At 34.2% G+C, this 24,473-nt stretch overlaps 1 protein-coding gene across 1 annotated transcript; it reads left to right on the top strand.

Annotated features, from left to right (window-relative positions):
- Positions 1–211: 211 nt before the first annotated feature.
- On the top strand, positions 212–23,602 carry LOC134532916 (E3 ubiquitin-protein ligase Topors-like). Its single transcript, XM_063369966.1, has 5 exons — positions 212–409; positions 5,673–5,935; positions 11,907–12,055; positions 13,809–14,048; positions 14,490–23,602. Exons 2-5 carry the CDS (start codon positions 5,678–5,680, stop codon positions 15,904–15,906), a joined length of 2,064 nt encoding a protein of 687 aa, XP_063226036.1. The 5' UTR covers positions 212–409; positions 5,673–5,677; the 3' UTR covers positions 15,907–23,602.
- Positions 23,603–24,473: the final 871 nt, after the last annotated feature.

The raw sequence follows: 24,473 nt of genomic DNA, 5'->3' as shown, positions 1-24,473 counted from the left end.
ATATGTAGATGGCTTGAAAACAAATTATATTAGTAATGCTAAATAAAATTCATGGATATTCACTTTTTGTACGTTTTTAGTACAATAATTATCCTAATTTGTAAAAAAAAAATTTATAACTCCGTTGATTTTAGGAATTACTTTTTGCGTTTGTTTAAAATAAATTGTGATATAGTAGAATTTTTCGTTCTTAGAATTACATTATAAATTTATAATTTGGAATATTGGCAAAATTGTATTTAACAAAAACAGAAGAGATCCGCAATTAGATAATGGAGGCCTGTAGTGTGTGCCTAATTTTGTGAAACAGTTTGTTATAAAGTTTGAATACTACGAGGTTATTTATTGCTATTGGGTTGTTATTTCAAACATCTTCATGATCTTGCTACACACTGCGTTGTAATTCAAGGTATGTTTCGTGCATGCTACTCATGCTTTTTTTTTATAGGGCTTTGAGGTAAGTATTATTTAAATGTAAGTTTTGAGCTCTAAGTGTTATTAAATGAGTGCTTCCTATAAATATATTTTTTATTTGACCCAAACTAATTAAAAATTGTCACTTAATTTAGTATGAGCCATGTAACACTGTCGAAATGATGTTTCTAATCTTTGTTTTTAATATCTGATAAGTATGTTTATTCCAGAACATTTCTTGTGTTAGGTATTTTAGTAATCAGCAAATTTTCTTACAATTTTAATTTTATGAAAAACTGTTTCCGATACGTTTGTTATTTATTTGGGACCAAATTAAAGATATGTGTGATGATGTGATTTGATGAGGGTAGGGAGAATAGATTCACAGGCCATTTACTATGGTTAGGAACTGGGTATAGGGCACACTTTAGGAAAGAAGGTGGATGGAGAAGCTGGTAAGGCTGTTTAAAGTTTTGGGTGAAGTTCAATACACAATACCATCAATTACAGATTACAACTAATTGTTATTGTTTGGGAAGAAATTAGGGAAGATCTATTAATTGTCATCGCAGTTGGCCAATGAATTCAAACGTGAATGGAAGAACGAAGTTAAATATAGTATGCAATGTTGGTAACAGTGGAAAGGAATAGTTCCGTATAACATGTCGAATTAGATATATTGATCATGTGGTACATGATGCTTGGTGTTTTAATTTAGTTTGCTGAAAGATTCTGACCAAACAAAAAACTTGAATACCTATCACAATAAAAACAAATAGGTGTTGCAGACTTGTTTTTGTATTAAATATTACAAGTTTTTATGGTAATATTCTTGCAGGGCGGCTTTTCTGTTAAGTAATAGAAAATTCCTAAAATACTTTTTTTGGGCACTAGAGACGTTCTTATATTTACCCTGAAAACAGTGTTTCTTAATTCCTATTGGCTTCTGAGAAATAACAGTTAATAGATTACATTACAATACCAATGCATTGACTTGGCCACCGCTATTTTTTTTCCCCCGTTATGGTTTGTGTGTATATGATTTCGAAAACTGAAGTTAAATCGTGAAAATTGTTGATTAAGTTAGGTTAGCTACATTAAAAATACTTCAAAACAATGTGGATGGTTGGTTGGGTTAGTATAGCTACATATAAAATTCTGTGAAATCTTGTGAATATTTGGTTATGTCAGGATAGCTACATCGTAAATTGATATTTCTGAAGCCTCAACTGTTAGAAATATTTTACAGTATTTTTAATGGAGCTATACTAGCCCAGCAAACCGTCCACAGTATTTTTAATATAGCTAACCTAATGTAATTGACCACTCGTACAATTTAACTCAAGTTATCATAATCATATACAAACACAGGCTCACACTGTAAAGCAAAAAATGGCAGCGGCCGCAATAAAGCACACACATTGTAAGGTAAGTTATAAACTGTGATTTCTCAGAAAACAGTAGGAATTCTGAAATTGTGTTTTCAGGGTAAATACAGTAACATATCTAGTGTTTGAAAAAAGTATTTTAGGAATTTCATTATTACTTTGTGGAAAAACTGCACTGTAAGAATATTACCATTTTGGCTATGTTCAGGATCTTTCGATGAACTTAATTAAAACAGCAAGCATCATGTACCACAGGATCATACCATCAGGATTTATAAACGTGGATACAAGATGCAGAACTTTTACCCAGCAGAAAACTGAATAGTATTAAAAAAAATTCTAAATTTATGTTTGGCACTATTCCTGACATGTTTTGAAATCATTTGTAAGTGTAAGTTGTAATACTTTAAATAGCTTACTACTAGGTTCCTTTTTCAATGTATGGCTAAATTAGGTTAGGTACATTTAAAACAGTGTAGAATTTTGTGAATGGTTGTTTAGGTTACGTTAAGTTAGTTAGGTACATAATTTTGTGAATATTTGTAAATGGTGGTTTAGATTTGGGTTAGTTGTAGAAAGTCACTTTTCTGGGCAGGTAAAGGTAATTGTAAAGATCATGGTTGTTCTGTAAAAAAAATTATTAAATTCAAAATGTGTTTTAGAACACTACGGACATTTCCTGTATTAACCCTAAAACAGTGTTTCAAAATTCCTTCTTGTTTCGGAGAAATCGTCATTTATAGGGTACATTAGGTGGCCAGTACAGTGACTTGGCCATCACCATGTGCTTTAAATAGCATTGCAGAGACTGTTTAGCATGATTAGCTGGATTGTTGTCACCACCCTTGTTTACTTGATACTAGTTGCAATTTGATCCTTTGGAATTAGCGTAGCCAAGTTTTTTTTTTTTTTTTTTTTTAAATCTGACTGGGATATTTAATGTAAAAATGTTACCACCGGGGCCAAAACCCAATTAGGATGAAAAACCGTCTTGGTCCTGGCCTTAACATTCTTATATTAAACATTCCAGTTTTTGAAAACAGTTTCAGCTATGCTATATTCCTAAGGATCTCTGGAGAACCCCAGGATTAAGTTGCAGCTAGTATCAAGTAAATAGTAGGGCGATGAATTAAATCAAGCCAGTCTCTTGTAAAACAGTCTGAGCTAGGCTATTAAAAGAACACATGGTACGTAACACAAAGGTTAACGACATGGTAATAATCTCAATAAAAAAAATGACACTCGTCTAGGTAGGAGGAAGGTATTCTTCGCCATGAGGAGAAAATGGTGTAGACTTTTGCATTCGTTTGGATACTTGCAACAGAACATGAATTCCTTGGCAGAATCAGTAATTTCCCCATATTTGTCACATTTTACCTTACAAGACAACACCCCATGATCTACTAAAAATTCAAACCAATTCCACGAATCCACTAAACCAGCAAATTCAAAAACAACCAAGGTACACCCGTCACATAGCTGATTCACAACTTCAGATGCAACAGTGGAACAAATTGGATGAATCCTGTATGATTGCCTACAACTTCTCAGTGTTTGTTACATACACAGGACCATCAGTACATAATATTGACTATTTCCATTCTTAATGAACACAATAAACACTTTATAGTAGTCATACCAAAACAAATACACACACATAGTTAACATGGTGGTACTAATATAACAGTATAATAACTATATTCATGTAAGTATAATCTCTTTCTAAATTATGGGAATGTAACATACTTAGTCTACTGTCTCTGAATTAAAACAACAAAGGTAGGTAGAAATAGAAACAAAATTATTTTTAATCTCCATATTCAATACACACACTTAGCACTTAGTCATGTTTTAATAGCATACGTTAATATTGATGTAAAAAAAACTGTAATTTTCAGAAACTTAGGTATTTCAAAGAGCTGTTTTATGATAAATAGAGTAGAACCGAAAAGTCACAATCCTTGCAATTTATTGAAAACCAAATTATTAATCCCAAAAGGTTTTTTTTTTCTGACATGTTTTACAATCATTCTCTGAGAGGGCATCATAGTACTTCATGTAGTTTACCATGTTAAATAGTGGTTAGGCTAGATAACATATTATAAACACTGTTAAATATATTATTAGAATGGTTGTTTAGGTTATCTACATCATAAAAACTTTGTAATAATGTGGACAGTTGGTTGTTAGGGTAGTGATTTTTTAAAAATAGTGTGTACATTTGGTTAGGTTAGGTTAGCTACATAAAAAAATACTATTAAATCATTTTAATGATTGGTTTGATATTACCAGTAAAAATGTAGCTGGCCAACCGTTCACACAATTTAAAAGTATACATGTTGGTAACCTAACCGTATTGTACTCTATATTTTAAAGTATTTTAAATGTTTTCTCACACATTTATGCTATTTTTAATGTACCTAACACAACCATTCTTATATAACATGCAACTCACTTTATCTTTAGTAGTCATTGCGGTAAATATGTACAGTCGCTGTAGATGCCAAAAAAAATGCTAAAAATCTGAAAATACTTTTATTCTGTGCCCTTTCACTTCCTCTTTTCAAATCAACCGGCGGAGGTAAGAAATTCCAAATACTTTAGGAGATATCGAATTTTTAAATTTCATCATATGTAGAGTCACGGTAGATGCCAAAAAAAAATGCTAAAAATCTGAAAATACTTTTATTCTGTGCTCTTTCACTTCCTCTTTTCAAATCAACCGGCGGAGGTAAGAAATTCCAAATACTTTAGGAGATATCGAATTTTTTAATTTTCATCACAGTACCTGCGTAGTATGCGGCGATCACCATTGTTTCTTGAAATAGATAATAAGGTTTCTTGTTTATGCGTATCATGTTTCTTATTGGACAATTTTGTCACGTGACTGTTCCGTGATTGGCCAGTATTCAAATGAACCAATAGGTGATTATTTATTCCGTGATTGGTCAGTATTCAAATGAACCAATACGTGATTATTTATTCATTTATTGTTCAATACGATGTTTAATTAATTGGTCAACTTCTGCCGTGAACGACTACATCATTTCCTTATAGCTTATAGTGGCAAAGGAAATGTACCCGCCTCCAACTTAGGTGAGTTTTTAACATTTCTAATTTTAAAGTATTATTTTTTTATTTGATTATTGTTGCGCAAGTAATAAGTAAAAAAAAAATTACGTGAGTTGTTAATGTTCATCATTTGTCCGGGTTTTGTTAGGTCAGGTCAGTTACATTATAAATAATTTAAAACTAAAGAACCATTAAATTTAATTAACATTATTTTTAATATCCGCTTAGTTTGAAAGTATTTGTAATGTAACTGACCTGACCTAATCGACCATTTTATTTATTACGCATTCACTAACACACGTCAAAAGAAAAAATGGCGACGTTCGAAGGGTTAAACGGGCGTTGTATTGCTAAATTAAAAAATTCGATATCTCATAAAGTATTTGGAATTTCTTATCTCCGCCGGTTGATTTGAAAAGAGGAAGTGAAAGAGCATAGAATAAAAGTATTTTCGGATTGTTAGCATTTTTTTCCGCATGAATACGCAGGTATTGTGATGAAAATTAAAAAATTTGATATCTCCGAAAGTAGTTGGAATTTCTTATCTCCGCCGGTTGATTTGAAAAGAGGAAGTGACAGAGCACAGAATAAAAGTGTTTTCAGATTTTTAGCATTTTTTTTGGCATCTACCGCGACTGTACATATTTACCGTCATTGCTGCCAAGCTTCTTTTTAGGAAAGGAAAAATTATTCTCTTTACTATTTTTTAAATTCTATTGCTTTCATTTTACCTGTAATTTTTTGTTTTACTATGCTGTGTTGCTAACTTGTTCAATTGCTTGCTGTGGCTGTGCGTAGGAAGAATGGAGAGTTCCGTGTGTTCAACACAGTCAAGTTTGGCATCACAACCAAGTCTGGTTGAAGACGTGTTCCCCAAAACCCCCCCGGCAACGGGCGAGCTCAGCGAAGAGAAGAAGGAGCCAGCATCGTCGCTTCGTCCTAAGACTCCAAGCTCACCGGACCCCAACTGCGCGATATGCCTGGGGAAACTGCAGAACACTTCGTTCACAGACAGCTGCCTGCATCAGTTCTGTTTCACGTGCTTGCTCGAGTGGTCTAAGGTTAGTGTTAACGTGTGTGTTTCTTAAACCTCATTGTGTGGTGTGTAGCTGAGAAATTATGTAGTTTTTCTAAAGTTCTTTTTTTTTACTGTTGAGACAATATTTATGGTTTAATTTTTAAAACAGAAAGGTTTCAGTGTTTTTTTTTTTTTAATTCTGATTATTTATAAATCATCAAAGTGTTTATTGATACATATTGCACCTTTAGATAATGATACATTATGCATTTTGGTAATAAAATAATTAATACAACAATGTCTCGGACAGAATTATTCGGAACAATAAAAATAAATACACAAGCATTTGTATGTTTAAAAAATGTGTCAAGTTTAGTTATTAACCCGTCATTGGTCGCATTGTAAAATGTTACACCAGTGGTCGCGCTTGAGCATTTTGCTCACAGACTTAATTTTACGATTAGATTCGTGCTTAACCACTTTTAAAAGGCCAAATATTTTTCTTATTGCAAATGAAACAACTCTGCTTGTTTAAATGATATTTTATCTTATTATCACATAATTTTTAAAAAAAAGTTTTACAATAATCATCACAATAAACTTCTTGGCTGTATAGTGAGTTTCCTTATTCCGGCCTACGAATACATCAACAATAAATGCAGATGTGTTGGAAGCAACAGAAAATCACACTTTTTTTTCACAATTTCAAAATTTTCTATCTCAAAAATTATTAAATCTACTGAGTCTTTTGAGGGCACACTACTTTATGTTATACATTTGAGACTATGACTAATAGAACACACATTATGCAATAGAGAATTTCTACATCAAAATTAACTGCTTTCATGGAAATTTACATTTTCTAACACCTAACTTTATTAGGATTTTTCAACATTATCTTGGTCAATATTTTGATCATTGGCGGCTGCTTTGTTTTCAGGTGGGCTCTCCGGCAACCATGGTGGAACCACTGTAAATACAAAGCACAGAAAATATATTACATTACTGAAAATTCTAGTGAAAAATAAAATAGAAACATAAAACTATGGAAAGACTACAATTACATATCTTCCTCTGGAATTCCTAAGTGCTTTTCCAAAATTATAAAATCTTTTCTCACTTCTATCCAAATTCAGCTTTTCAGCTTCTGTATTCCAAATTAATTTCTTATTTTATACGAAAATCAACAATTTTGTGACAAAATGTTAATATTTACTATAATTGATGTTAATTGATGTTTTATGTAATATATGTTTTTTTTTTTTTTTTTTTTTTTTTTTTTTTTTTTTTTTTTTTTTTTCAAAAAAATATTGATAATTATAACACAACTTACCTGTTATGGAACATTCAGCGATTTGTTGAAGAGCCAAAGCCACAATTTTCTTCCCCCGATTCATTTCAATAAGTAATACCACGAAACATTTGATTTAGTCTCACGAGAATTTATTCCGCGACTAAACACAGCACTTTGCAAACCGAACAGTCGTCACAAGTGTAGCAACGCGACTGGTCGCACTGTGAGCAAACTGCTCATGCAACGTGCATGCCTGTAAGCGATATCTTATATCAAGGCCAAGTATCAGTTACATCCTGTCAGCCACCTAGTGACTTAATAAGGAAGGTTCAAAACTCAGCTAGAAAAAAGGACACCCCCAAGCAGCAATAAAAACAATAACAGTAAAACAATATTTCTGAGGGTGAGCAAAATGCTCATAGCGCGACCAATGACGAGTTAATGATGTAATAAGCAGTGTAAGATCAAACTAATAAATTTAACTTTTTCAAAATAATTTGGTTAATACATCTCATAAATGGTATGTTGACATGCTTTTCAATGTTATTTTGTTTTTTTTTACAATCCATAATTAAATCTTAGCCCTAGTAATGATGAGGCATTATTGAAAGAATTATTTGAGCATAAACTAGTGTGTCTGTTAGAAGATCTAGCCTACCTTGTATAGCCAAAGATGGCTACAAGCATAGATATATCTAGGTCTGCCTACATTATTTTACTAGGTGAAGTGGTGACATGAACATAAACCTGTCACTCATATGCAAAAAGTTAACGCTTGAAACCAATTAGTGAGTTTGGAGTTTAAAGTGATGCACATATGCATTGCAATACAGAACAGAAAGTTCTTCTTCTTGTTTCAGATATCATAGTTAATGCTCGGTTTTAAAGTTTTTCTACGCCTTTATGTTTTAAAACACATTATATAATGTCAGTAAGCATTAAAAAAAAAATTGGTCTTTCATCGAAGTTGGGTATTTTGCCTTTGCCAGCCATTACATACCTAATTCTGTGTGCTGAATCTAACTACTCTATATACATATAAATAACTTGATATAGCCTGTATAAATTTTAGTTTTTTTTTAATTTTCAAAATATATGCTAAGTTATTTTGGACACATATTTTTTTTATTTTTCATACAAATGAACTCTAAAGTTATTGTGTAATGTAAAAATTTGTACTATTGGCTGTTAAAATATGTATAAAAAAACTGGCCTTTGGACTGTAGGCTTGTTGTGGGCAGAATCGTTGACGGGTGTTGGCAGGCCAGTAATCTGAGTGCCTGGTGGACTGGCAGTTGTTCCTGTGCTCAGCAAGAGGCAGCCTTAGTAGTGTTTGTTCACTTGAGGGGCCATTACTTTGAGGGACTCGACCAATCTGGTGGGGGGTGCAGCAACATTATTGTGGGTGGGTACGTGGAAGGGATGGCTCCTGAGAAACTTCTCTGAACACAATTGCCCTGACACAAAGTCTTACTAAAACTCCAAACTAATAAAACTTTATCACAAAATGGTCACTGCTGTGTTTTCCAGTAAAATGATTTGACTCATCCATAAAGCCATGTATAATCTGCACAACAAATGAATGCCATCTTTCGTATGTCAATATGGCATTCCTAATGAAAATGTATTCAACTAACTTTTAGGAGGTGCCATCTATTAACATCTGTTTAACTTACATGGCAGCTGTTAGTTAGATTGTTTAAATTATATGTGCAAGTGTAACCTTATCACACAATTCGATCAAATTAAATCATTGTAAAGCGTTATAAATCATTATAAAATGTTATTTATAAACCAACGTAAATAAATAAACATAATTAACTGAATTAAATCAACATATGAAATCAGGTAAGTACATACTCTTAACTTCAATAACATTGATGCTGAACATATTGTATACATAGATAACGACTTTTTACAATAATAATTATTACTAATAATAATTATTACTTCTCTTCAAAATAAAATATTTGTCATCAATAAATACTTGCATTTACTTATTTCCACATTTTTATATTACTACTAGCTGCCCCACCCGGCTTCGCACGGCTATACTAATGGAAAAAAAATAAGCCACATCTCCCATTTACAGTAATGGTAAATAAAAAAAATTCAGTGAAAATTTATTACAATGCTGTGTAATGTACCGGAGAGAAAATGAATAGCACCGATGGTTTCCCGACTCGTGCACGCAACGTACAACTGATGTACCCATACTTCGCTACGGCAGTCTACTGCGCCGCTCATTATACATGCCCCTCCTTGTGGGTACGCCACTGCCACGCGATGTCCGTTGCCATGGAGACGCAGAAGGCATGAACAATGCAAAATCCTGTTCTCATGCAGACAAAGTACCCACTGTTGCCTGGTTTTAACCACCAATGGGATCTAATTTTTGGAAAATGTCATCCTGCATAACATAAGGAACATTACTGTGAAGTTTCAAGTCTGTAAAATATATATACTTGAAAAAAAGGGCAATAAAAAACAAATTAAACACAGAGAGAGGAAAAAAAACAATAGTTTAGGTTTGCGATTTAAAGTGATAAAAAGTATTTAGATACTAATTGAACTCTCATGAGGGTACTGATTGCTTCGTTGTTAATATCACACGGGTGTTTTTTACTTGTATGGGAAAATTAAGAATGATAAGGCATCTAGTGCGTGGCAACAATGTTAATAGGCAATAGGAAATAAACTTATAGCGCCTGCGGCATTGTCAACACACACTTCGTACGTGTACTGCATGTTGTATCGAACCCCCTCCAACGCATTTGATTTTAAATTGGACTTTTAGTATGGATCCCTAATGTTATTGATAATATAATATAGCCTATAGCTATAGCCTTCCTCGATAAATGTACTATCCAACATTGAAAGAATTTTTCAAATCGGACCAGTGGTTCCTGAGATTAGCACGTTCAAACAAACAAACAAACTCTTCAGATTTATAATATTAGTATAGATTCGGTGTTGGATCACGTTACTGTGCACGGGTCAGCTAGTAATTAGATATTTATATTTACTTATACATATTTTGTCATACAGCTATACTAACTACCAAGCCTCGAAACAATTACATCCTTTAACAATGCAAAATTTAAGAAGCTGCATGCATATGAAATGCTTTAATATTGTTACATGAAAAGCACAAACAATATGATGTAACCATTGAAGCATGTTTACATGTTGTTGTTGTTATTATTATTATTATTATCATCATCATCATCTTTTAGCTTCATGTATATTTTGTTATATAACTAAGAATATGTATAAATTTTGTCTTTAATGCATGGTAATACTGAGTGTGATGACCCAGAAATACGCCACAAGTAACTAGGTGTCAGCAATATTTGTTATGTTATTCTTCTTTATCAAAATTAATTCATATATATTGTTCTGTCTATGACCGATTCAACATATGGGCGCTATTAGCTAGAGTCTTTAAGTTTTGCATTCTCGTCAGGTAAAGAAAGAGTTTGTTGATTTATTCCTCCTAGTTGGAATGTTTCGCTGGGGCGGACATTTTTTGTTGGTTTTTTGAGAGTGATAAAAAAAAAGAGAGGCTGGAAATTTGAATCGGCTAAGTGAGCGGAATTCTCCCATGCGTTCTGCAGTTCCTGGATTGCGAGAATTGTGCGCAGAGTACCAGAACAGACGCTGCGATCGCATATTTAGCTAGCTTTTCTGTCAGTATTCAGTAAAGGTAGTCCGACTTTACCCCAAACGGGCTATAGGGAATCGTAATCTGCATTTGTGTGCTTCAAGACGACCGATCTTCTGCATGCAGCGATTCCTGTCGACGCTGGTGAGATACTACCAATATACAGACTTTTCAGCCCATCCTGAAAGATGTCCGGAAGAGCGGTCTTCAGTAGTATTCCTCCTGGGTCGTAGTTAGTTTTTTTGTTCTGCAGCAAGACGGTACGAGTATCCTGAAGAGGTCGAGGACAAGACCAAAAGTCTTGGGAGAACGATGTCTCCTTTGTCCCTCCCCTGAACTAAGCTGGAGCATATTTCTTCAAAAATTAAAAATATTAATCATTTTAGAGTCTCACGTACTTACAATTAAATGATGAAAAATTCATCAGTATCAATGGGTCATCGAGATAGTTAAATTTGCATGTAATTTGATTTAAAATAATTATTTCCTTTTTCTGTTTATTTGCTATAATATGCCTACTGCCTACTTAATGGATTATTAATTAAAAGTTGTCATAAATTTACTCTAAGATTATTTGAGAATAAATATAATAAATACCATTACATTGATTATTTAATTAGATGATTTTCTTTTGAGACATTATTATCAACGAACCAATGTTACATAGATCCCACATATTTACTTTTATTTAATATCAACTCAATCACACAATAGAATATTACAATGATATGCAGTATTTTTGTTGTACAGAATAGGCATGGCTTTATGCATGACTTGTATCACTTTAATGGCAAACATTATGTGATAAAGCATTTTATGTTTTAATTTTCATAAATTTTTCAGATGAAGATTATATTTATAAATATACAGTCACGTGTGTTGTAAGTTTTATTTGTACTCCGTGTGTGCTAAAATTGGAAAATTGGAAAATTTATTATTAAAAAAAATCAGCATGTTAGTCTACAAAAGTTTAAAATTGACAAGGCTCAGTTTATGAGCCCATGACATATTAATTTTGTTAGTACTGGAAGTTAATTCATTGGTTTCTTTTTCCAGGTTAAACCAGAGTGTCCTTTGTGCAAGCAAACTTTCAAATCCATCATCCACAATGTACGATCCATCGAGGACTATGATCAGTACCACTTGCATCCAGCTGAGACAAATCATCGCATGTGGTCTGCTCTTGATGTGGAACTGCGCAGAAGGTTACCTTTTTCATAGTTTTTTTTATTATTATTATTTTAAAAGTGTGAATTATTTTTAACTTTATTTGTGTTGGTTGAAGTAAACCATATTTTAAAAAAACTCTAGAATATCTGGCATTAAGCAAAATATACTTAACATCCAATGAGTATTTTCAGAGATTTCATTACTGCCAGGTAAAAATGCTAACACCATTAATTAGTTAAGCACATTCTTAAAATATATCTATTTTTAATTAAATAAGTAATAGCATATAACTTTAAAAATAATGGTCTATATATAGAGACAAGATTTTCTAGTGTTATTTTCAGTCCAATTTCATTTTTAAAACAGAAGATTTCAGTGTTATTGCTTTTATTCAGAATGGTGGTGAAATTTAAATGCAGCATTTTTATATTGAAATAATTTATAATAAATTGGTCTAAAACAGACACATTCAGAATAATAAAAAATAAATTAGCAAGCATTTGTGATTTAAAAGTATTTCGATAAAAGATGCGCAACGAAACAAATTAAATTATTGTTTCTGATCCTTGCACATTAGTATAATTTTCCATCTGGAAATGACATACCTTGAATTTCAAACATTAAATGATTACTTTTTTATTATTTGATGTAAGGTTTGGTTAAATAGTACTTAATTACATTATATAACTCACATTTTGGGGTTATGTTGGTGTTATTTCGGTTTTATCACAATTCACCATATAATCTTTTCCTTATCTAAATGGCAAAAAAAATTTTTTTTGAATTGTAGCCTAGATTAACATTTGTTCAAGAGATTAAACTTTCTATATGTCTGCCAAATAAATCACATGTAGTTTTGGAGTTAACGTGATATTTGTTCAGATCTGGACTGAACCATAATATACTTGGCACAAGTTTGATTCAATTTACATTGTGATGTATGATGGCCACCCTATTTACGATTAAATTAACTTGAATCATCTCATTTAGCTTGTTTGTAATTTAATTTTCAGTGCATATAACAGAAAATTCAATTACATATTATTGCCCATTAAATCTTGGATTTGGATAATTTCAGAACATGATTGTACAAAATTTAATTTTTTTAAGATTTATTTTGAAAACTTAAATAGGGTGAATGCAACTGTTTTAAGGAAACTTGTCCCTAAGTCTTTAACCAGTCATGCACTTGAGGTAAATACTTTAAAATGTAATGTAGTGAATGGGTGATTCTAAACAGCTATGTGGCAAAATTTTAGTTAATTTGTTTTATAGAATGTCTTGAATTATTTTTATTTTATTTCAAGTACAAACTTAAACCTACAGAATAGCTAAAAATTTATGGTACTTTTTAGCTGTAGACTAATCTATACATCCTAAATTCTTCAAAGAAAAAGAATAGTTTAAAATGTCAATAGATATCTGAGTAGTTTCGGGCTCTTAGCCAGACACCCCCAAAATAATATCAGAATGTGTGTAATAAGGACTATACAATAATTCACCTTATAATTAATTATATAATTTTGTATTTTTTAGAATGCCAAATTACTGTGTTTGAGATTTTTAAAATCTGACGTCACCAGTGTGGTTGTTGATGTAGGAGTAGCACTTTTTGGAGAATATACTCCCAAAATAAATCCTCTTCCCCCACCCACTGTTACAGCACTGGTAGTTTAAAGCTTGAAAAACAGTCACTTTTTAACAAAAAAATTTCTGTAAATTAATGTTTTCCCATGTACTCTACAAAGACTTGTAAAACTAAAAAAAATTATTTCTCAATAATTGTAGGCATTCCATGTTGGCTGTGGGAATGTGGCACACACCAACGCTTCTTCACGAGCGAACATTCCGAGGGTTCTTGCCTGGAGATGATGCGGTTATCCCCTCCATGAGCAGAGTGCCTTTGTTCAGACTGAGGGAAGTTGTGACTGCTGAGTTCCGACGCAGCATCTACGAGCGCAACATGTGGGCGGAGCCTCTGTCCGATGTGACTGGTCGTTTCCGAGAGTGCACTGCAGAATTTTTCAGGTGAGGTTATTGTTAATTTATGTGTTTTATTTATATACATCTTGCAGGTATGGATTTCAATGTGTAACAAAGTTACTTTTAAAAAACTCTTTCAGACAAACGTTACATATTACAAAGGGCAGGCTGTAAACACAGCTTTTACAACAGGAATTTAATGACAGGACCAAAATAAAATTATTTATATTATGCTACCATAAGTTGAGATTAGCAACAGTTGATAACAGAAAAAGATTTTTAAAAAAGCTGGGCAATGGTAAGCCATTCTTCGTCAGTGGTGAAAAATATACTATCACCCAAGTATCTCCTACACAAAAATTATCAGGCATTATATTTAGTTGTAAGAGTGGGACACTACCTTACAAACCTCTTTATTAATGTTTCAGAGTAAAAGTTTTTAGTATAATATTTACAAATGTATTCTGAATCATTTGTTTCTTATAGGCAAAACGAAGCTTCAGTTCATCGACTTTTGCCATGGGTGAATCGAGAATTGGATGCAGTTCTCTGGAATGGTGTAAATAAAACACACGTGATGGAACTAATTCTCAACATGTTGCGGCGATACAACATCCGCAGTTCTGAATTTCGTGTTCAGTTGACACCGTACATCAGAGGGTACACCACCCACTTCCTGCATGAGTTCTACAACTTTGCTCGTTCTCCTTACGACATGATTGGTTTTGATCGATCTGTTACTTACGGTCGCGCCGGGCAGACAGCACTCGAAATACTCACGAGCTCTGATGAGAGCGATGGTGATGTCATGGTTCTTTCATCACCGGGGAGGTCTGCAGCAGTCTCGCCAGAGTTGTTGTCGGTGCGCGTAAACAGGACCCCGGCCGTGGTGGCAGGATCGTCTCGACAAGCAAATGCCACATTCGAGCAGGCGATGGAGCAGCTGGCACGACGCATGGTCGAGCATGAGGCCGCTTTGAACAGTGACAGCACAGTAGATCTGGAAGTGAACGATGCGGATAGTGACTGCATGATTGTTGGGTACGTGAAACCAAGACACGAGAGAACACCTGAAATAATAACGCTGGCTTCGGATGAAGAACTTGGTGTAAACCAACCCACTGTTGAAGAAATCCCAAGGCTTTTATCCCATTCTTTTAATTCCACGACCGGCTCGGAATCATCAAGTGTTTCGCAGGCTTCCGATTCTGATTACTGTCCGCCAAAAAGTCGCTCAAAATGTAGGAAAAAGAAAATTACAAGGAAATGCCAAAAAGAATCCAAAACTGCAGAGAAGGAAAAACCGAGCAAAAGTTATAGACATGCAGTTCACAAAAGTCGCAAATCTACATCATCAGTGAGTAAGACAAAGAAATTAAAAAAATTAAAGGAGTTATTTTCTAGTTCTTCATCTTCACAATCCTCTTCATCATCAGATGAAGAGTTACATGTGAAAAAAAGGACTCGGGGTGATGATAAGGCTTCACATTACAAGGGCACGTGGCATGTAAAATTGCGGGGAGCCACACACGATGAGGAAGCCGAGACTCACAGAGATCACAATTACATGATCAGTCACAATCCACCGTATTCTAAGGAAGAAATAGATAATTTGCAGCAGCAAAGTGTTAGGAATCCCCCGAAACTGAAGAGCATTGTAATAACACGCACCTTTCCTGATACCTCACCATCTGTGTCTGGCAGCTCATCTTACCACCAGAGCCACACATCAAGTTCCAAACATAGTCACAGCCATCGAAGTTCGCGTAAGAGAAGTAAACACGATAAGAATAGAAGTGGGAAAAGTGAAAGAAGACATCTCAGATTCTCTTCATCGGACACATCTGCCTGTAGGTTAAAGTTGAGAAAGTTGTATTCATCTGAGAGTGATGACAGCTCTTAGTTGGAAACTGCCTTTTTTTTGTACAGACTGCAGCTGCTAATGGTTGTGACTACTGTTGGTTTCAGCTGAGTCAAAGAAAACAATAATACTATTCATAAATTGTGCTTCAGAAAGAGACACTTGGTGAATGGGTTGTACAGTAAGCGTAAGTACGTCATCTTGAAATTGGTTTCTTTAATGCATAAAAATCTATGATTAAACTGCACAATGATCAGCTCCAAGAAAAAGTTATAGAATGATTTTATAGAGATGCCGGAATCTGTGTACATTATTGTAAATAAAGAAGGAGAAAACTGAAAATATTGTGTTCGTGCCATTGCATTGATTTGCTTGGCACAATTTGTCTCGTAACTTAAGGCACAAATACTAAGACTAGGTATAGTTAAACCAATTTTAGTCGCGCATGTAAACATTTTAGCATTATAATGGTACATACATTCTTCTGTGCCTGTTTTTGTAAATATCATGCTGGTTTTTTGCGTGCTTATATTTTGCTGCAGTGTTGTGAGTTATGTTTATTTTAAAATTAAGATGTGGGGAATTGATATAAGTTAGGTAGTATTTATTTATTGTTGATTTCCATTAAAAAATTGTTTTTGTATAAGCTGCTGAACTTAATAATTGTAAACTTGTATCTTGCCACTGGAAGACAGTGAATTAACAGCCATGGGAACAGCTTAGGTGGGGGGGGGGGGGGGGGGGGGGTGGAGAATTTCAGCAGGTGTGACAGAGGGTCAAGAGAACACTTTGGAAAGCCGAGAAGGGGAGTCAGTCAGTTCACTGCAGCTGCTAGCCAATACACCCCCTCCCCTCCTATCATCCTCCCAGGGGGCAACCATTCATCACAGCACATTCTTTCCTTTCTGACAATTGGCTTTTGAACTACAGCTATAAACCTCTTTTTTTCTTCTAATTCCTGCTTCCTGTTTAAAAAAAATGCCCTGTAAATCACTCTACTGACAAAAGTGGTACCAGAAAAGCTGTAGTAGATATGGTATGCATTTACTAATTGAAATTTTATTTTAGTGTGTTAGAATTCTGATTTTTACCCCATAAAGTATTTTTCTTAAACTTATCAAAAGGTTTGGGGTGCATTATGTTCAGGTAGATATGGTATATAGATTGCATAAATGCTTCATCTCCCAAGAGCATATGCAACATGAGCAACAGTGAAAATCAGTTATTTTAGAGCTGCATATTTTTGCTGTATTGTTCCAGTGATTCATATAGTCAAACATCATAATTTATAATCACTATTTTTTTTTACATTGTGCCCTGTCATATATAAATTATTTGAAACAGTGTTGATTATATCTGCAGCGAAAGTATTTGTATATATAAAAATAAATATAGATTGGGCCAATGAGTCTTTTCATAAGTTCACGTATCTTTTATATTAAAAACTAACCAAATATTTTTAAGACAGCAGTTTTGAAAGCCCTTAAATATGGTATTTTTTGCAAGAGTGCATGTGAGTGAGAATGCATGTTAATGAGAGTGTGAGGGAGAAGGAATGAGTGTGCGAGAGAGTAAGTGAGGAAGTGTATCAGTGAGAGAGTGTTGAGTGAGGCTGAGTGCATGGGACTTGGAAACGTCCAGTATGATTTTGAGGAGAGGGTGTTATTTACCTTTTTTTACCTGTTGGCTGTTAAAACATATGTGCATGATCTTCATCTACATTTCACACAGTTGCACTACTTACCTTGGATGAAAGGAAATATCCTTTGATGAAAATGGACTTACGCATAATCTGACTACCCTTAAAAACATTGTAATACCTATATTATATGTCTTTAAATTTTATCAACTGAAATGTTAACCATTGGAGACTATGTATCTTTTTTTTTTAAAAAAACAGTGATGAATTTAATTTACCGGCTAATCTGGCTGCGAAACTGTGTTCGTTTCACGCAAGACTAAAAATAGTGGACAATATACCTAGTCTTTATAGTGCCCTATTGTAACTAGCAGCAACACCGTTTCAGTTAGTTTTCTTTACTTTTGTGATGAGCTCTCATTCTGCTGCCACAAATGCATGCATTCCAGTTTCATAGAGTATCGTGCCTTTGGCTCATAGGTCACGACATAATGGGCTTCAGAAGATGTGTAATAGCTAGAGGCAAGATTTTATGGTGTTATTATAAGGCAAATTTCATTTTTAAAAAAACAGATTTCGGTGTTATCGGTTTTATTATGGAAGACTTTTATAAGCGATCCGATAACTTATCTAATGTATTTAAAAAAAAGTATTTATGCAAAAGAGAGATTAATTATTTTTAATGCATAAAAACACATTGCAAAATATTAATAAAATAATGAATGACATGTGTTACATTTACAAAATGGTGAAATTTGAATCTTAAACTAATGAACTCCAAACTTTGAAAATAACTTAATAAACTGTAACATGGTACAGTTAATTGGGAAAGGTATGTTAAATTACATTCATTGTATTTGTACTTCTTTCGTAGCCAATCTGCAGTTGGTAGGTCACCACCAACCTTTACACACTCTTGAAACCATGCTCTAAGTGCAGGATTTCCCAATTTCTCCACCGGGATATTTGCTGAAACAAAGGCTTCAGTTGTTTTTATGATAAAGTCTTCTTTATCATTTTTGGCCTTTTTCATTGTAACTCCCGACTTGGCAATAGAAACTTGCCTTTTTGTGGGTATCCCACTCTTTTTACACCTTTTATGTTTTTCACTCGACACATGTTTCACCAAAGTATAGTGTCTTTCATGTTCGAGCCGGCAGTTGCAAAATTTACACATCAAATTACTTTCACACATGTAAAAACCTTCACCAACAAACTCCTTAACCCTCTCGTTTGCCGAGACTTTATTCTTCGGTATTATGAAATATTTGTGTTTCAGAATAATTTACATTGATTTGCCAAAGCAAAATTCAACAAGCCTAAGTTTCAAACCGCTTGAAATCATACAATATAAACTGAAAATAGTACCGTTTGCTGGTTTCGTGAAATAAACAACAAACAAAACTTCAGTTTTGGATAGTCTTAGATATTCACGTAACTAAAAAAAATAATTTCAACACAAATAAAACATGCTACACTAGCGTTTCTTGCGGTCTAATGCGTCAAATTGGTATCGCAACGTCCAAATATACGAAAATTGTTTCGTGTGTTCACTTCACCATCACGCGTCAACCATGTAGTCTTTGGTGGAACTTCTGAACTTGTGGCAGCATAGAACATACATCTAGTAAATTAAGGTTATGTTGCGGACTTCGGCATATTTCGCATTATTTCACGGACTTCGACATATTTCGTTTTATTTCGTGTGTATAACCAAATTTCGGTGTTATTTCGTTTTATCGCGATTCACCATAAAATCATGCCTCTAGTGATAGCCGATAAGTACTTACCTTGGTATACTATTTGTGTTCATCCATACTTTCCATTACTTGTTAATTTGCTGTATGTTGGCTAACATTTGTTACTGTTGCATTGACAGTCACATTTCCAAACATGTAATGCATTCATTGGTAAATTACTTCATTACTAATTTATAAGCCATTCAATATAAATCAAATGCTTTATAAGTGAAATTTTTATTTCAGTGAATTCACTGCTACCTAATGATTAATCAGCTAATTTTTTTTTTTTTTAATGCTCTATCCACACTAAAAGTGGCAATCATTCAGCATGTGCAAATTTGCACTTGGATGCATTTTAGAACTGAGTACAAATAACTAGTTTCTGATATTTGGCTTTGCATATAAATGCAGACTTACATTTTATTTATTTATTTAGTGGCTACTAACCCGTTCACTGCTATTGACGAGGGTAGGAGCTCACTATGTTGTTGCTAAGCTCTGTTTGTAGGTGTTGCACCCTCTGTGCTGAACTAATTTTTTATGAAATCATGGCAAAGTTAACATTTTATATATAATCTTTATTTTTGGAATTTTATTATTTTCAATTGCAGTTTTTTTTTTAATTTTTAAATTTTTTTTTTTTTAATAATTTTTTGTGTTCTTATGTTATCTTTTATATAGAGGCATATGTACATTAAATAAACCACAAATCTTCAAAAGTTTGCTTTTGTGTGGTATATCTCAAAGCAAGGCAGAATACATAGTGAAGCACCACAGGTCTTGCAGCAGTAGCGAGTTTCCTTACGTTTCTTGTTCTTTGTGCATACTATACATTTTCTTGTTGGATTTTTCTTAGACGTCATCTCTAATACTGATGGGAAATGTCTTCCGACTAGTCTGGTTGGATGTTCTTTATTTGATCGCCTGCTACTTTGAACAGTTTTGCTCCACTTTGAATGTTTTTCGAGAATTTCTCTTATGAGAGCAAGCTGAAATTGGGCTATTGTTACATTTTTCCCTGTCACCGTTTTGTACAAAATATAAGAATTCAGTACTGCAATGTCTAGGAGGTGAAAGAAAACCTTCTTGTACCATTTTACAGATTTTCGTACACTCTCGATACAGGTGATGATCACGTCAGAACTATCAACTGCTCCCATGTTTTCGTTGTAGTCCACGATGCACTTTGGTTTCATTACTTTTTCTCCATTTTTGCGCGAAATCTCCATCATATCGGCACTATGGCATGTTGTCAACATGTGAACCTCTCATCGATCACACCACTTTAGCGCTAATAATTTTTCAGTCGACCTGAAAGTAGCTTCTCCTTTCTTCAGCTTTTCGTCCATTTTGGGCATTTGCTTCCTTGTTTTTCTGACTGTGCCACATGCATTTGTACCATTGCTATGTAGCCATTCAAAAAGGGTAGGACTTGAGTACCAATTATCGAGATAAACAGTGTGTCCTTTTTGCAAGTATGGTTTCAGTAATGTTGCCACAACATTGCCAGATTTTCCTTGGTTCAATCCTGCCTCTTCAATGTCAGACACAGCATCAGTGTAGATTATAAAATCTAGCACAAAACCAGTGTCACAATCACACAATACAAATATTTTTATACCAAAACGACTTCTTTTTGAGGGAATGTATTGCTTGAAAAATAATCTTCCCTTGAAGAGCAGGAGACTCTCGTCAATACACAAGTTGGCAAATGGATTCATTGCAGATCTGAAGGTCTCCCTGAGACTGTCAACAAGTGTGCGAATTTTACCAATCCTATCACCATTCACAGGAACTTTGTTGTCTGAAAAATGCAAAATTCTCAATAATAAAAGAAAACTGTCTCGGGACATGATTTCTGGGAAAGCTGGTGTTTTTAGAAGAGCGTCTCGGGACCAATACTCGTTAATGCTGATTTTTTTTGTTCTTGGTATAAGCATGCAGACAGCTAAAAATGTGTACATTTCCTCCCAGTTGGTCTTTGCCCATTTACTGAGGTGGGAATGCTCAGATGGAGAGGTGCTTTCAACAATGAAATCAAAGTACCTATTAGTTTCTGTAGCAATATAATATGCTCCATAACTGACTTTGAAAAAAATGGTAAAAAAAAAAAATCACTAACTTTTTCAGCTTCAGTCAAACAAGTTTGATTACCAGAATATGTGTCTTCAAAATAATGAATATGAGGCACATTTACCCTGTGTCCAAGCTATTTCTTCTGGTCTTATTTTTTTTGCTGTTGGTTTGTATTCCTGCAATTCATAGCTCGTTTCACTTTCTGACTGAACTAGGGAATCTTTGCTTCGCTGGTGATTGTGTTGTCAACGTGGAAGGTCCTGGTTGTGATTTATCAGATTCCCAACCATCGTCCCTGCTTGAAATGCTACTCACATCGTCGCCATCACTATCTGCAAGCATTGCTAGCAGCTCCTCATTTGTGTATTTTTTTCGAGCCATGGGTAAATACTACAAAGAACTAAATCAAAATTTTACATACCGTTATACAGAACCACTAAAAATACGATCCTCTTCAAAGAACCAAAAACATGATCTGGTAATAAACAACTATGAATAACAAGTAGGCCTTCAGTTTACTCGTAAACAATTCAAAACAGCGCGAGTTTCGTCATTTCTGCGACCAAACAAGGCATACACAATAAGGTGTGAAATTATTTCCCGAGCTCGAAAAAACTAGTGATGTAAGGGCTATCTATGTGTGAACAAATAAAATAACTGTCCGAGTTGTAAAGTACAAACACGACACAATCGACTACAGTTCTCTCGAGCATGCACACGCGATGCGACACGAACACACACTGTTGGGAAAGAAAACAGTTACCGTATCTATACTCTCAAACCTCGAATGCAGGCCACGAAGATCGATAAACACGACATAAGTTACAGAAACGGCCACTAGATAGTGTTGGTTTATAGACGTACTTATAGGTCTGTAGCAGTGAAAGCGAAAGTAGCAAGGCGAATATAGTCGTCCTTCGCACAGGCAGTGCTATTTAGATAGGACGGATATATTCGTCCTTAGCACACACAGGACACAATTTACATACGAATATGGACACAATTTACGTATGAATATATTCGTCTGTAGCAGTGAAAGGGTTAAATAGTATTCTATCGTTCTAGCTAGCATTCAGAACACATGCTCCAGTTAAAAAATTGATCATTGTGGCATTCACATCAATTGACTGAATAGAATCACAACAAATCTATAAACATCTGTTTTAGTTTAATGTACAGGGCTTCAGTAGGCATGGGTCTGCATAAACCATTCTACTCTTTATATTATTCTTGTTAGGAAATGAATTAAAACCCTACAATGTTGTAACAAAAATTTTAGTATTAGATTAGTATCTTAATAATTTATAGGTTGGAGCTAACTACTGCCACCAAAATATGCGTGAAAAACTGTATAGTGTAAAACCCTGAACCATTCAATAAAGATCCTACTTCAATATTAAACCTAATTTGAGGCATATATCAAAGCAACATTTCTATAAGTGTAAGTTAGTAATGTAGAATGATGCAAAGAAACCAAAATAACCTAGATTACAAATTAAAAATAAATTTTAGTCCTCTAAGCTAATGTCATTAAATGAATCAATTATAATTTTAACTATTTGACATAAATTTTATTTTGTCATAACGCATGCTAAATTCATTAATTGGTTGGTTTTACCTTCTAACCATGCATCCTAAAATAAATAAATGGGCTATAAAACAGAACATACATTGTGACTATAGATTTTTTTTTCTCAGTGAAAGTAATTTTCCACTGATATTGAGGCTGTGAATTCTCTTTAAAATACTTCTTTTTATCTAATTTAAATTTTAAAATTCATAAAAAAAAAAAAAAAATAATTAAAGGATTATATAGGGATGGTTTATACATTCAAGAAGAAACAGTATTATGAGTTATGGTTTAGACAATGATAGAATATTGAAAAGAAAACTTAAATTTTTGATGTAAGCTTAGTGAAATAAACTGCAATGTAGTATCCGTGAGGTGTTTCTAAATGAGTTTCACATGCCTCAGGTACTAGCCATGTAACCAGTTTCAGCACTGAATTTGTTTTCATCAGGTTTTTAATAAATCCTACTAATGCTCAAAGTTCTTTATTTTAGATATGAGTTACAGCAAATTTTTCTTCCTGTAGCATACATAGTACACATAGCTTGTAAATGGTTTGATAACATAGATGTTTTGTACCAGATATGTGTTTTATAATTTATTTAGCTTAATTTTCAGTTATGACATGTTCCACAATTGTAGCTGTTTTGGTTTCTTTGATGTAAGTATACCTTGGAATAAAAGCTCTGATTTTTGGAACAAATTGTTAACTACGTACAGTAAAACCTTTTTGTTGCGACCCCATTTATTGCGACCACCTCTCTATTACAACCCGATTTCGAGGAACCGTGAAAAAATTGCCGAAAATCTGAAGAAAATCTGACAGAAAATAAGTTTCTTGTGGTGAGTAGTGTGTTACTGCATTTCTCTTGCCAAGTGCTGTACTGCCGTAGGCAGCGCATATCTAAAAATAGATACCACTTCCTGTCGACCGCTGTCAGCGCTTAACAACCCCCATTCCAGGTCCCTTTGCCGGCAGGGTGCAGATAAAGGTTTTTGTGGCAACGTGTTTACGTTTAGCTTTTTGCGAGTGTCTAGTGTGGTACGCAGTTAAGGCAAAGCTACCTGCTGGATTTCTTTTGATTACTATCGGTTGACAATACACAGCGACCGACTGGATGCACGCCCGCCTCGACTTGTTTTAACTGCCGCAGCGATGTTTATTTTGACAGCTCAAGCAATTATCTTTTTTGATAGAAAAAGGTCGCTTCACCCAGCATAAAAAAAAAAGGCACTTATTCCCCACGCCCACGCAGGAAACACGTCTGTCTCCCCCCGCATTTATCTTTCTTCTAACATTCCACGTCTCACCTCTCGCGCGAGCAATAACGAAGCGACCACGCATTTGGCTGCTGCCGCCAGCCAGCCGGGCGAGCTTCGTGTGCGCTCACTCGCGTTGCAGAACCTACAGCTGCCATATTTTTAAAGGAAATGTCCCATTATTAGGGCCACGATTATATGGTAAATCGCGAAATCGCGAAATTTTCCGCGAATTTATATGGAAAATGTGAAAAAAGCGATTTTTAAGAAAAACCGCTAAATAAAGCCGAAATTACACAGTAGGCCTACAAGTCTCTTATAT

Source organism: Bacillus rossius, chromosome 6 (assembly GCF_032445375.1).
Source record: "Bacillus rossius redtenbacheri isolate Brsri chromosome 6, Brsri_v3, whole genome shotgun sequence".
In the NCBI taxonomy this organism is placed as follows: Eukaryota; Metazoa; Arthropoda; class Insecta; order Phasmatodea; family Bacillidae; genus Bacillus; species Bacillus rossius.
This window is presented reverse-complemented; position numbering and strand designations above follow the sequence as displayed.

Excerpts from the sequence above, each read along its gene's own strand:
- LOC134532916 (XM_063369966.1), top strand. The coding sequence starts at position 5,678 with ATGGAGAGTTCCGTGTGTTCAACACAGTCAAGTTTGGCATCACAACCA. Across the intron at positions 5,936-11,906 it reads GCTTGCTCGAGTGGTCTAAG|GTTAAACCAGAGTGTCCTTT; the intron begins GTTAGTGTTAAC and ends TTCTTTTTCCAG. Across the intron at positions 14,049-14,489 it reads TGCACTGCAGAATTTTTCAG|GCAAAACGAAGCTTCAGTTC; the intron begins GTGAGGTTATTG and ends TGTTTCTTATAG.